The sequence below is a fragment of the Eschscholzia californica genome, unplaced genomic scaffold (assembly GCF_041429995.1).
Source record: "Eschscholzia californica isolate CP2 unplaced genomic scaffold, dmEscCali1.0.p SCAF_6, whole genome shotgun sequence".
NCBI lineage: Eukaryota > Viridiplantae > Streptophyta > Magnoliopsida > Ranunculales > Papaveraceae > Eschscholzia > Eschscholzia californica.
In genome coordinates this window covers 30,005,246-30,016,829 of record NW_028238483.1, presented here as the reverse complement: position 1 = coordinate 30,016,829, position 11,584 = coordinate 30,005,246, and the positions used below count along the sequence as shown (strand labels likewise).

General features: G+C 33.5%; 1 protein-coding gene across 2 annotated transcripts; it reads right to left on the bottom strand.

The window, feature by feature from the left end:
• Window positions 1-1,068: 1,068 nt before the first annotated feature.
• LOC147533376 (nucleobase-ascorbate transporter 7-like) lies at window positions 1,069-5,407 on the bottom strand. 2 transcript variants are annotated; one of them, XM_086649151.1, is made up of 14 exons: window positions 5,030-5,407; window positions 4,527-4,624; window positions 4,250-4,426; window positions 4,053-4,153; window positions 3,875-3,950; window positions 3,509-3,568; window positions 3,176-3,360; window positions 2,932-3,028; window positions 2,728-2,814; window positions 2,584-2,642; window positions 2,230-2,321; window positions 1,880-1,957; window positions 1,625-1,785; window positions 1,069-1,548 (listed from the first exon to the last, which is right to left on the bottom strand). In XM_086649151.1, exons 1-14 carry the CDS (start codon window positions 5,124-5,126, stop codon window positions 1,330-1,332), a joined length of 1,587 nt encoding a protein of 528 aa, XP_086505277.1. In that variant the 5' UTR covers window positions 5,127-5,407; the 3' UTR covers window positions 1,069-1,329. The 2 variants fall into 2 exon arrangements, with proteins under 2 accessions (XP_086505277.1, XP_086505278.1); XM_086649152.1 differs by having other exon boundaries at window positions 1,888-1,957; window positions 5,030-5,364.
• Between the last annotated feature and the right edge of the window lie 6,177 nt (window positions 5,408-11,584).

Sequence of the window (11,584 nt, the reverse complement as noted above, 5' to 3'; positions counted from 1 at the left end):
AAAGAGTGAAAAAATAATTTCGTTGGGGCGGAAAATGAAGTCTTCGTATTTTAATGCATGTATTCAATTTTTCCGAAGCTATTAAGGCATAACCAACGTGGGTGGGGGTTGGGCTGCCAATTCAAATTTGGGAGCCCCGGGGCTGGGCTCCCGGTAGGGCTGGGAGCCCGGGCTGGGCCTCCCAGCCCCAAAATATGGTCGTTGGGCTGCCTCAATGGTCATATTTGGGGTGGATCCCCTAAAAAGGAGATACACCCCACTTCTTTTTAAGTTTCTTTATTTTCTTGTCAATTGATTTTTTTTAATCTTCTTAAAATGTTTTGAACTACTTCTTTTTTTTTTTCTCTTTTTTTGGGTATTTATCTTTTTGAAATTATCACTCTCAAATAATATCACATTTTAATTTATGGTCGAAATCTAATAATTCATAGTCGAAATCTGAAATGTGATATTATCCGAGATAGATAATTTCAAAAAGATAAACACAAAAAAATAATAATAAATAAATAAGTAGTTCAAAACATTTTAAGAAAATTTTAAAAAATCAATTGAAAAAAACAATAAAATAAATAAAATATAAGTGTGGTGATCCCCTTTTTGGGGGATCCGCCCCATTTGTTACCGATGGGTACTCCCAACAGTAACAATTGGGGTTGGGAGCCCGAACTCCATACACTGGATTTGCTCTTAGAAAGAGATCTACTTTTTGGAGAATATAAGTCGAAACAATAACAAAAATATTTCTATATATTGGAGTATCTGTATCGCTCACAATTCTTGTGGACATAGTTCACTAATAGCTGGAAGGTTTAGTAGTTTGATTCATTCACATGCAGATCATAAATGTTTGAAATCCATATTATACAAGGAGACATTGCTTTTGGTGCTCATGCTCTTTTTCTTACTATTTTTTCCGTTTTATGAAGGTAATAAGTATATAACCACTCCGGCCACGTGGTGTTGATATACGATGAATATATTTTAATATTTTAACATTTAAGTTGTCCTCACGTTGTAAGTTTATTATGAACATAAATACTTGAGGATCGAAAAATGACTAATTAGCAATGATAGAAAAACCCTACGCATATGAAACTTCTGTTCTTGCGTGTGGGATTGTTCTAACAAATAATATCACCATATACTAATGTTGAATTTACATTCATCCAAATAGTAAATGAGTGAAGCTACTTAAGGGAAAAAAAAAAACCAAAAGACCCACTATATAAAACTTAATGAAATGAAAACTATGCCATTATATATCCTTAACCAATAAGATGCAATTAAAAGCACAAGTATGTAAGGATAGTGAAAGGCAACTTTGGCCGACTAGATTGAAGGAAAATATTTATTGAGGTTATATGGAAGTGAATAAAACTCGGCGCTTCTTGTATCTGTCTTAAAATATACGAACTTTTCCCACCATATCAATCCACAGTCTCTTCGAATTACAGTATCTCTTCGCCAGAGTGTCAAGTCTAAGAAAAAAGCAACAATGGCAGCTACCGTTGCAGGGGATAAAAAGATCACGTTCACTACGTCGTTGAACTGAAAAGGGTAGAAACTTTGATTAAGTCGAAAAGTTGCTAAAGAAAAGCACTAAAGATTATTTGAAAAGGCTTACCGCTAAAGAACGGGTATGAACAGGCCCATAACCAGCAACCAAGTAATATTCGCGAAAGTATTGTTGCACGGAAAGGCCCATGAAAAGAGAGAAGCCCAGTATGAATTTTGTTCTGAAACTGTTGAGGTTGCAGAACTGAAGCAGACCAATACCAGCAGAAGCTGTTTACACCATAAAAAGAGAACCCATAATTAGAAAGCATTCAGCTTCATTAAATTTTCCTTGTATTCTTAGATTTTATAGTGAGAGATATACCGACATACGCAAACATAATGCAATATAATGCTGCGACGATTGGTAGCGGAATAGACGCAAAAAATGCTCCGAATTTTCCTTATTTAAAACATAAAGTACGGAAAAATTATCAACTTAAGAGTACAGAAATGTAATTTAATATAATATACCAAAGAGTGATCAACTAATGAATAAGTAGTTCATCTAACCGATGAAAATAAATTCTAATACGAAGTTGTTTTGTTTTTTCCAAGTCAAATCTGAATTTTGACTTGTGATGTCTGGGTCGTTTCAATGAAAGATTTGATTTGATTTTAGGTCCATTCGAGTCAGATGAGTGAGAAAAAAAAAACTTAGGTACATTGTTGTACCTAATACAGAAAAGAAGATCATGAATGCCGCTGCTATTTGAACGACTCTTCTACTTCCAACTTGTGTCAAAGCCAATAAACCCGCATTTTCGCTATCAAACATAACAAAATAGCAATAAGATATCCGTTATAGGTAAAAAAGAGGAGCCCTTAATTGGTTTGGACGTCAGTCTACCACATGAATATGTTCAACTGTGCCAAACTCTAGTCTTGGTACTAATGGCCCATAAGAGGGTCCAAGATATGGTATAGCACAGTTAACGTTTTTGGACTTCGGGAAGTGGTATGTCGATATCCTCACAAAGTGACTAAAAAACAAAACAGCTGAGTAACTTCTCTAGATGTTGGCATTACACTGATGCAGCGGAACCCGTTAATGTGCCAAAAAGCCCGTTTAGTAAAATGCCTATACCCTGAAACGAAAAAAAATGTTGTATTAGCCCGAGAAGCAACACCGTAGAGTCCATGGGATCTCAAAGACAGTAAGTAAATCCCTACCTGCCATCCAACTCCACGACTAAGAACCGATGCTGGTATATGTGTGGCACTCCCATATCTTGATATTGCGATAAATGTACCTGTAGACTGTAAACAACAAAGATACAAAGTTGGAACTTCTTAAAGAAGTATTGAGAAATAGGCGTTAACTCCATCAGGTATTTGATAAACATGGAAGACATGCCAAGTTCCGAAAAAGCAAACCTCAATAAGGGAAGCAAAAGAAGCAGCCATCATAGCAAAAGCTTCTCCTGCTTTAAAAGTTGGAGGTCCCCATTGAAATGGATATGGAACTCTTATCCTTAAATGCAAGAAATATAATCAAGAAAGTCAACTTAATGGGTTTTAGAAGACGAATGAAATAACAGCAACAAGCTTTCAAACACGGATAATAGCAATCTTTTACATTGAGCAAGAGAAGGGATAGCCGTGGAAAGAAGGACCTTACCATGGAGAAGCTTTAAGGAGTCCAGACCGATCAGTACGACAACTAAATTGTGTATTTGGAGATCGATGCTTATATGCACCACTTGCTGTCAAAATAAATGCAAATAGCCATATAATTGCCACTGTAAACAACACGGCATAGCGGTCAAATACTGCTCTCTTTATCAAGATCGTACGAGGGAGATACTGCAAAAGAATAGAACCCAAAGATTACTCATTTCCACTACCATCAACTACAAAAAACAATGAACAAGAATCTACAAATTGAAGTGACGAATGTTAAAAATTTGTTCTTTTAAAGGATTTGAGTTGCATAGACAAGGATACCACTTACCTGTGAAAGCAAGATCAGCATAATTAACGCCGGGAGACCAATTTCAACACAACTAGCCAGCTGTCAGTATCAGAGCAACATGGATTCAGGACCCAGATTGATAACACTTCAAACGACCCGAAAAGTTTTAAATACAAACGGATCTACATAACATGGACATCTATACGGGTCACAAACATTAGTATGAGGTATGAGATACTGAAAAAAATATATCAATACTGTGAGTAGAAAAGGCCGTGCACGTATTTCCTTGTCTTAGTTATTAGGTTAGTTTTTTTAACTTCTGGATAAACCACTATCACACAAACAATATCGAATAAAACATCGAAAACTATAAGAAAATAACTTGATTCCAAATCATCTTACTTGTGGGAAACCAAACTGATAGAGACCAAGTCCAACAAGAGTTACAAGAGGAGCTGCTGAGAGAGGACTCAAAAACCTAAATCAACAAAAGAAGTAAGCCGAAAATGAAATTCATAATACGTGTTGCCTATAATAATAACTACACCATTATCTCTCTGAAATCCGAAGAATTTCTCACCGAACTACATTTCTCCAAAACCCTAAGAATCCAATGACCATCTGAAAAAGAGAAGCTGCAATAAGAGCACCTTGTATTCCCCTCATCGTTAAAACGAATCTCTGATTAATAACATAAGAGAAATAAGATTTCGAAAAGAAACTAACTAGAATTATATTGAACAATATGTGAAAGCCATGAATAGAGGAGAAACAAACCAAATGTGGATCTGCAATGAAGCTATATCTATTTGATAAGACAATTGCAAGTGTAGGAAGGATATAAGTGAAAGAACCACCCATCACGGCCGGAAGTCGGGTTCCTAATAAGGATTGTAATAGTGTGTTAATTCCAGCAACAAAGAGGAAAGTCTGAATCACTCTGGCCTTCTCCTCCTGCCAATCACAATGATATTATAAAAACATCAAGCAAGCCATAGATAGAGATAGAGAGAGTAACAAGAAAGTGACTTAGAAAGACATGAAGATATCTTACATCACCACCACCCATTTGAGGTACAATGATGCTAGAGATTAGAACAATAGTGCCAAGCATTACTAAGTAATGTTGAAAAGCTAGAATTGTCGCCTCGTCTGAATTATAAACAAAATTAGATTACTGAAGAACACTTAAATTGCACAGAATAATGACTATAGTAGTGTTTCTTTTTTTTAAGTCAGATCTGAAATCTGAAATTATTTATAAAACAGAGGAAATGCTATAATACCCAATTTAGATCATAAAACCAAAAACCCAAAAGAGAAATCTGAAATCAAGATCAGTAAGATAGTGATTCATCAATTTTAACTGAAGTTGAACAAAACCCAAAATTAATTGCTAGAAATGGAAGCAAAAAAAGAAGAAATTTAAGTAATAATATGATCTTTTAACTGTAATCTTTAACTAAGAAACAGGACTAAAAAAACGCGGGAAAAGAAAGAAAGAAACTGAAAAGGTTGAAGAAAAAGAGAGGAAGAAGAAGATTAATAGAAACTCACACCAATAAGGGTGACTAGTAACACAATATTCAATTCCATGTAGTTGTTCTTTCACCGGATGAGGTCCAAAATCTTCAACCTTTGGAGGTCCTGTCATTCTCTTTCTATCTCTCTGTTATTTCTCTCTCTCTCTCTCTCTAACTTGTGTTTAAAATCCTGTGAAGAAGGAGATACAAATGAGAGAGTGACAGACGTCGTCTTCCCTGCCTGACTAATAATAATACAGAGAGCACAGAGAACCAACAAGACGTTACCCCAAAATACTCAAATAAGCACTTGGAAAAGGAAGCTCAAGTGCTCAAAGTTATAGAGAGAGAGAGTGAGAGAGAAGTGACATATATTGTGTGATTTTTTTCTTTCTTGTATACGTTTGATTATATTCTGAAATAGTGGGTAACTCTTAATTTTAAAGAGAAAGGAAGTTGGATGGATTTTACTCTATATTACTATTATTTGCAGTAGGAATTAAATTTGGATCACCATTTTCTTTACTTTTATCCAAATTAAGGGTAGATTTGTCAAATAATTTTTGGATACACCATTGATTACTAAAGCACCCATGTAACATCCTTGGTCATAAACTCATAATGATCTTTGGGTCTTAGAGTCATGAGAAAGTAGATGCAAAGAACTCTTTCGATTTTAGCTCAGTTTTTCTTTATCTATATAAATTAGATGAAATTTATAGCAAAGTCATTTGACATTTTAATAGAAAATATCACACGTCTGTATGTAGGTGTCGTTTGGCAACCAAAAGTAGAAGTACTTTTGCTTGTAGTAGAAGTTCTTTTGCTTTAAAAAAGTAAAAAAATTTCAGAAGTATATTTGGCAAAAATGTTACTTATAAGTAAAAAAGTCAAAAAGTTAGTTTGGTAACTCAATTTACTTTTGATAATTTTATTTTTCTTTTTCATAGAAATACTTGATTTCAATTGAATTTATTTATAATTTCCACAATTACTCGTGTATGCGAAGTAGTGGTAATACTGGTGGTAGTGGTGGTGGAGGTATGATGGTGGCGATGGTAGTGGAAGTATGGCGGTGGTGGAAGTACGGTGGTGGTGATGGTGGAGATACGGTGGTGGTTGGGATACGGTGGTGGTGGTGGTGGTGGTGGATAAAGTATGTAAGTGATAGTGACAAAGTTATGGTGGAGGTGGTACGGTGATGGATAAGGTATGCAGGTGGTAACGATGGAGGTATGATGGTGGTGGTGAAGGTATGTTGGTGGTGGTGGTGGTGGCGGTGGCTGTGAAGGTACGGTGGTGGTGGTGGTGGTGGCGGTGGCGGTGAAGGTAAGGTGGTGGTAGTGAAGGTACGGTGATGGTGGTAGTGGTGGAGCTACAAAGTGGTTATTGTCGAGGTGTGGTGGTGTATGGTGGTGGTGGTGGTGGTACGAAGGTGGTGGTGGTGGTGGTAGTTGAGGTAGGGAGGTGGGGGAGGTGCAATGCGTGTTGTGGTGGTGGTGAGGGTAGAATGTATGGTAGAAGTTTAGTTGGGTAGTGGAGCGGAGATAGACAAAAAAATAATTCGTCAAGTAAAATTCATGCATGTCTCAAAGAAAAGTTACTTTACTTTGAAGTCAAAAGCTAAAAATTTTAACTTCAAGAAAAAGTCAAATTTTAACTTAAATGAAGTCGGTAATTTTTGCGTACCAAACTAACTTTTTGACTTTTCTACTCAAATAAGTAAAAAAGTAACTTATTTTAGTGTTGCCAAACGACACCGTAGGGATTAACATCTATACAGTCGGATGCTGAAAAACTGAGGTGAAACTAGTTGCTAGATATCTGAGCGGTCTCACCGTTGGGTATGTAAATAGATTATGTCAAATAAGATATGTTTATGAGGTGATCTTTACATTTCCATAGGAGAAAAAAATAGGACAATGATGTTCGTAGTGTCAAATGACCATGGCACCCTTAAAAGTGTCCCATATTTCCTCAATAAATTACTTATCATATGAGCAAGGTAGGTAAGGAGGTTTAACCTATGAAACTTTTTGGTATCATGACAATTGAGCTAGATTTGTCGTTTCATTTAGAAAAGAATATTGCTCTATTCTCTGCCCATCAAGAATGGACATTAAATCAGCTGATGGGTGGCTAGCCAACCTTTGAAATGAGCTCCTTGTTTGCTTTAAAAAATTAAGCCAACTTCCCCTTTTTTTAATTCTCTTTTTCAAAACAGAATATCTCATGGACTCTGTGGATCATGGATGATGTCTGTATTATTTTCCATGGATAAAAGAGTTAAACTACTCATAACAATTTCACCAAGATGGTAGAGTAGGTAACCAATTGAAATAAGAAAAACAACAAAAGAAAAATATTGCATCAAAATAAGAAAGTCTACATCGTTTGCTCAACCGAATTGCAATAGTATTATCCGTACTAACAAAAACATTTCTACCAAAGAGTTGAGATCTATTTGTATGTAATCCGAACTAATTGTTCCGCGCGACTGGTCCTACATGGCTACATCTCACTTGTTATAGATCTCTTAGTGTATTACTAACATGGACTACTGTCTTACTTGCACGTGGATTAACCAAATTTACAGCCCTTACATATAAATTCTTTTGTTGTTTCATGTTATATTTTGTTGAGTGGTTTGTGTATGCTTTTCCTACTTTTTTTTTTTGATGAAATATGCTTTTCCTACTTGAAATACTACTTTTACAAAAAAAAAAAAGTTATATTGAAAATAGATTAAGTGACACCGTGGAAATACACATAAACCATCAGAACAAGATGGTAAACTGCAATGCCTATGAATCAAACTCACAACCTCTCAGTAAGTGTAGAAGGGTGCTCAACATATTAAATTAGGTCGCGGCTTTAGAGAAATAAATCATATTAGGGGTACAAATGTTTATGTAAATGTTAAAACCACTGATACCATTTTGCTTAAATATGGCCATCTACCACTAGGAAATATCACGAAAGAAAAATAAGACTTTAATTTTGTTGTCATTTGATTAATGATCAACAAAACAAATATTTTAAACTTCTATGAATCACTTTTGACATTTTGCGGTAAAACTGCGTGAAGATTCAAATATTTGAAAGTCTTACATCTTAGGATTGTATTTTGCGGCTAACTAATGATAAACAAAAAATATTATGTGGTGCAATTATCATCTAAAAAGATTATCCAGATTTTTAATGGAAAAATCAATATATAGATTCAAACAAATAAAAATCGTGGTGAAAACATCAAGCTCTAATTGTATGTAAACCCCCTTATAATTTCATATTCTAATTCCGCCTCTATGTCTGGATTCCTCCCTTGAAGCCTGAAGGGAACTGCAAAGGCGCCTCTCGCGGCAAACTCAAGAGAAAGTTTATGAAGGAAGGAGGTAACCGTATAACACTTACGAGATGCGCCTGTAAAGCTTGCCATCCCAAAGAGGTTTTGTTATTGCTCGAAGGGAAACATCAACTTGGAATTATCATTGCATCTGCAATATAATGAGAGAAGAGGTGTAAAATCGGATTTGGTAAAAAGAAAGAATCATATTACCCGTACAGGGGGCTGAAGTTTTGAGCGGAATATCACGCCTACTCAGAATGTGGAAATTAGGTATCCAAAATGATTCCAATGTACTACGTAACCGTCATTTTCTTTGAAAGCAAAGAGGGGAAGGAGATCGTGAGAGATTGATTCTTGCTCGGAAAAAAAAGCTAAAATAGGTAGTAATTATTTGCCTTGAGAAACAAAAGCCTCTCACTAAAATGTACGTTTCTTCTACAATTCTAATAAAAGGTTATAAAGTTGTTCCACCCATGGGATCAGAGATGTGGGAGCTGATTCTAATTGTAGTTCTCTTGAGGTGATCAATACATTCAATAAAATAAATTGTACAATGTTCAATAGAGTCAAATTATTATCGGGACATTAATATGCTATATTGTAAATGTTCAATTGAGTCAAACTATTATCGGGACATTAATCTGCTATCTTGTAGGAGTTCGATTTTTTTAATTTAAGCATTTTTTTCTCTTTTCTTCCATTACTTATTGTTTCTTCTTATTCATTACTAGCTACTTAATTTTTAGAGAGATGGAGAGCTTGTTGACTAAATTTTCTCCACTACTACAACTAAAAATCTAAAAAAACCAAGTTGCCAAATTTCGTGACGACTTTCATTTCGAATGACTAAATTTTCGTGGTATTTCATCAAAACTTTTTTATGTTGAAAATATTCAATTAAAACTTGTCCATTCAAAATGGAAGTCGTGGAACTTTGCTTCCGAATCGATAAAGTGATAATTTCACCCCTTTGGGCTTCATGCTCCAGTAGAAACCAATTTTCTCACGAAAAAAAATAGGTATTTGCCGTACCATAGGCAGAATTAACTAAGAAAATTGAAATCCCTGCAAGAATCAATAACACCAAAGATAGCTGAACTTTTACGTCCCATTTAATAATACCCATAGCAAAAAATTCTAATATTTAGTCATATACGTTTATTTATAAGAATATATGATTGGGTGAATTGGGGGAACAACATTTGAACTTGCTCACTACAAAAATGATTAAATCAGTAAAGGGTAGACTAATTAGTATTTCCTTACAAAGTGAGAGTGGTTAAAACAGGTGCATCCAACAATGTTTTTCTTTTGTTTTCTTTAGTTGATTCTAGGCCATATCTATTTAAGTAAAGATATGAAACAATTCATATTAGCATCTACACCAATTTATTCCTTTGGCACTTAAGCAGTTGTATTGTACAAAAATATACAATATTAGTGGATAAATAATTCAAATCTTAATAATGTGACAATCAAAAATATTTTGAACGATGGACTCAATTGTCATATAATAAGGATGCTACTATATGCAACTTCAGTTTTGCTAAGGACAACTATTAGACAAAAATAACTAAATAAAACTAACTAAAATTGTGTCCTAAATTGCTAACCAACACCAACACCAAAAATCAAGTATAATCGAATCTCTCTTCCATTATTACACAAAAGAACTCTAAAAAAATTATTACACAAAAGAACTAAACAAAATTAATTGAATTTTATCTTAAATTGCTAAATCCAACACTAAAAGAAAAAAAAAATCAAATATAATCAAATTTTTTCTCAAAATTCAAATTTCTATTACCATAATTAATTATTCATAAATAAAATGTATTCGAACATTAAACTAAAAAGTTAACCAAATATTAACAAATAACAAAAAAATATTATATTCCAATCAGAGCATTCCAACTATAATTTGAGGTAGAATCCAAAGAAAAAAAAATCAAATATAACCGAATTTTTTCTCAAAAAATATTGGGTTCAAAGAGGTAGAGATAGTATCTTTTATAATCCTAATAACTATGACTTAGTCAAGCTTAGTTTAAATTTTGGTTCCTCATCAACGGGTATATTTTCAACAAAAAAAGAGTCCCAGTGGATATTCATTCATAAAATCACCAAGTATCTTCTATAACCCTAACTACTATGACCTAGTCAAGCTTAGTTTATAATAGTGTATATTTCATTAAATCAAATCGTGTTTATAGATTAGAATTTTGGTTTATCAAGTCTAACGGATATTGTTCAACAAAAAAAAAATCTAACGGATATATTTTCAACAAAAAAAAAATCGCATGGGATATTCATAAAATCATACAACATAAAGTCACTATGTATATTTTTTAAGCTTAGTTTAAACTTTAATAATGTATATTTCATAAAATCATACTGCATATAAATAATGTATATTTTTTTAAAACCTATAACAAGTTTAAGTATTTTTTAAAAATATTAGATAACACTAATACAAGTATACAACCAATTTTATTTTTGTTGGATAATTTAATAAAAGAAAAAATTGTGTCTAGTAAATAATTTTGGGAAGTTAAAACATAGTTATATTTAGCAATCTAAGATTCAAAAAATTATTTGCTAGATAAAACCAATAAATCGATCTTTAGTGTTGTTTAGCAATTTAGTAAAAAATAAATGGTTGTGTCTAGCAAATAGCTTTATGAAGCAATTATGCAGCTTCGTTTAGCATTTGTCTATAATAATTAGGGTTAATTCTGTTTTAACCTCCCAAAGATGACCAACTCACTAAAATGACTCTCCTAAAGATTATTAACTTCTAATCTAGGGTTCTTTCCATTTTTTCGTCCATTAGTCATTTAGATGTTAGTAAACTGACATTTTTTTACCACAAATATCCCAACTCGTATATTCTTGTCAGCCCAAAATGTCTCGAAAATCATTCTAACATGTCAAATTAATTTACTCTTTTCAATTTTCAAAATTTAATTTTTCCCTCACACATCAATACTTTAAATTTATAGTTTTCTACCAAAGTTTTAACTCTCATTACTTCGACCACTCCAAAACCACCAAAAACTTCACAGTGATTTTAATGGAGGGTTTGGAGTTGATTTCATTATAAGGAAAGACTTTGAAATGGATATTAAACATTTAAAAGTGACCCTTGTACATGGATTGTAAAAATCTTATAATCTCATCATACTTTTACATCAATTGGTAAGTATATATAAATTGTAAGGTATTTGTGTAGGAAAATAC

Coding starts and splice junctions, on each gene's coding strand:
- LOC147533376 (XM_086649151.1), bottom strand. CDS start 5,126: ATGACAGGACCTCCAAAGGTTGAAGATTTTGGACCTCATCCGGTGAAA. Junction 3,029..3,175: donor CTCCTTAAAGCTTCTCCATG/GTAAGGTCCTTC, acceptor CTTGCATTTAAG/GATAAGAGTTCCATATCCAT. Junction 1,786..1,879: donor CATTATGTTTGCGTATGTCG/GTATATCTCTCA, acceptor TGGTGTAAACAG/CTTCTGCTGGTATTGGTCTG.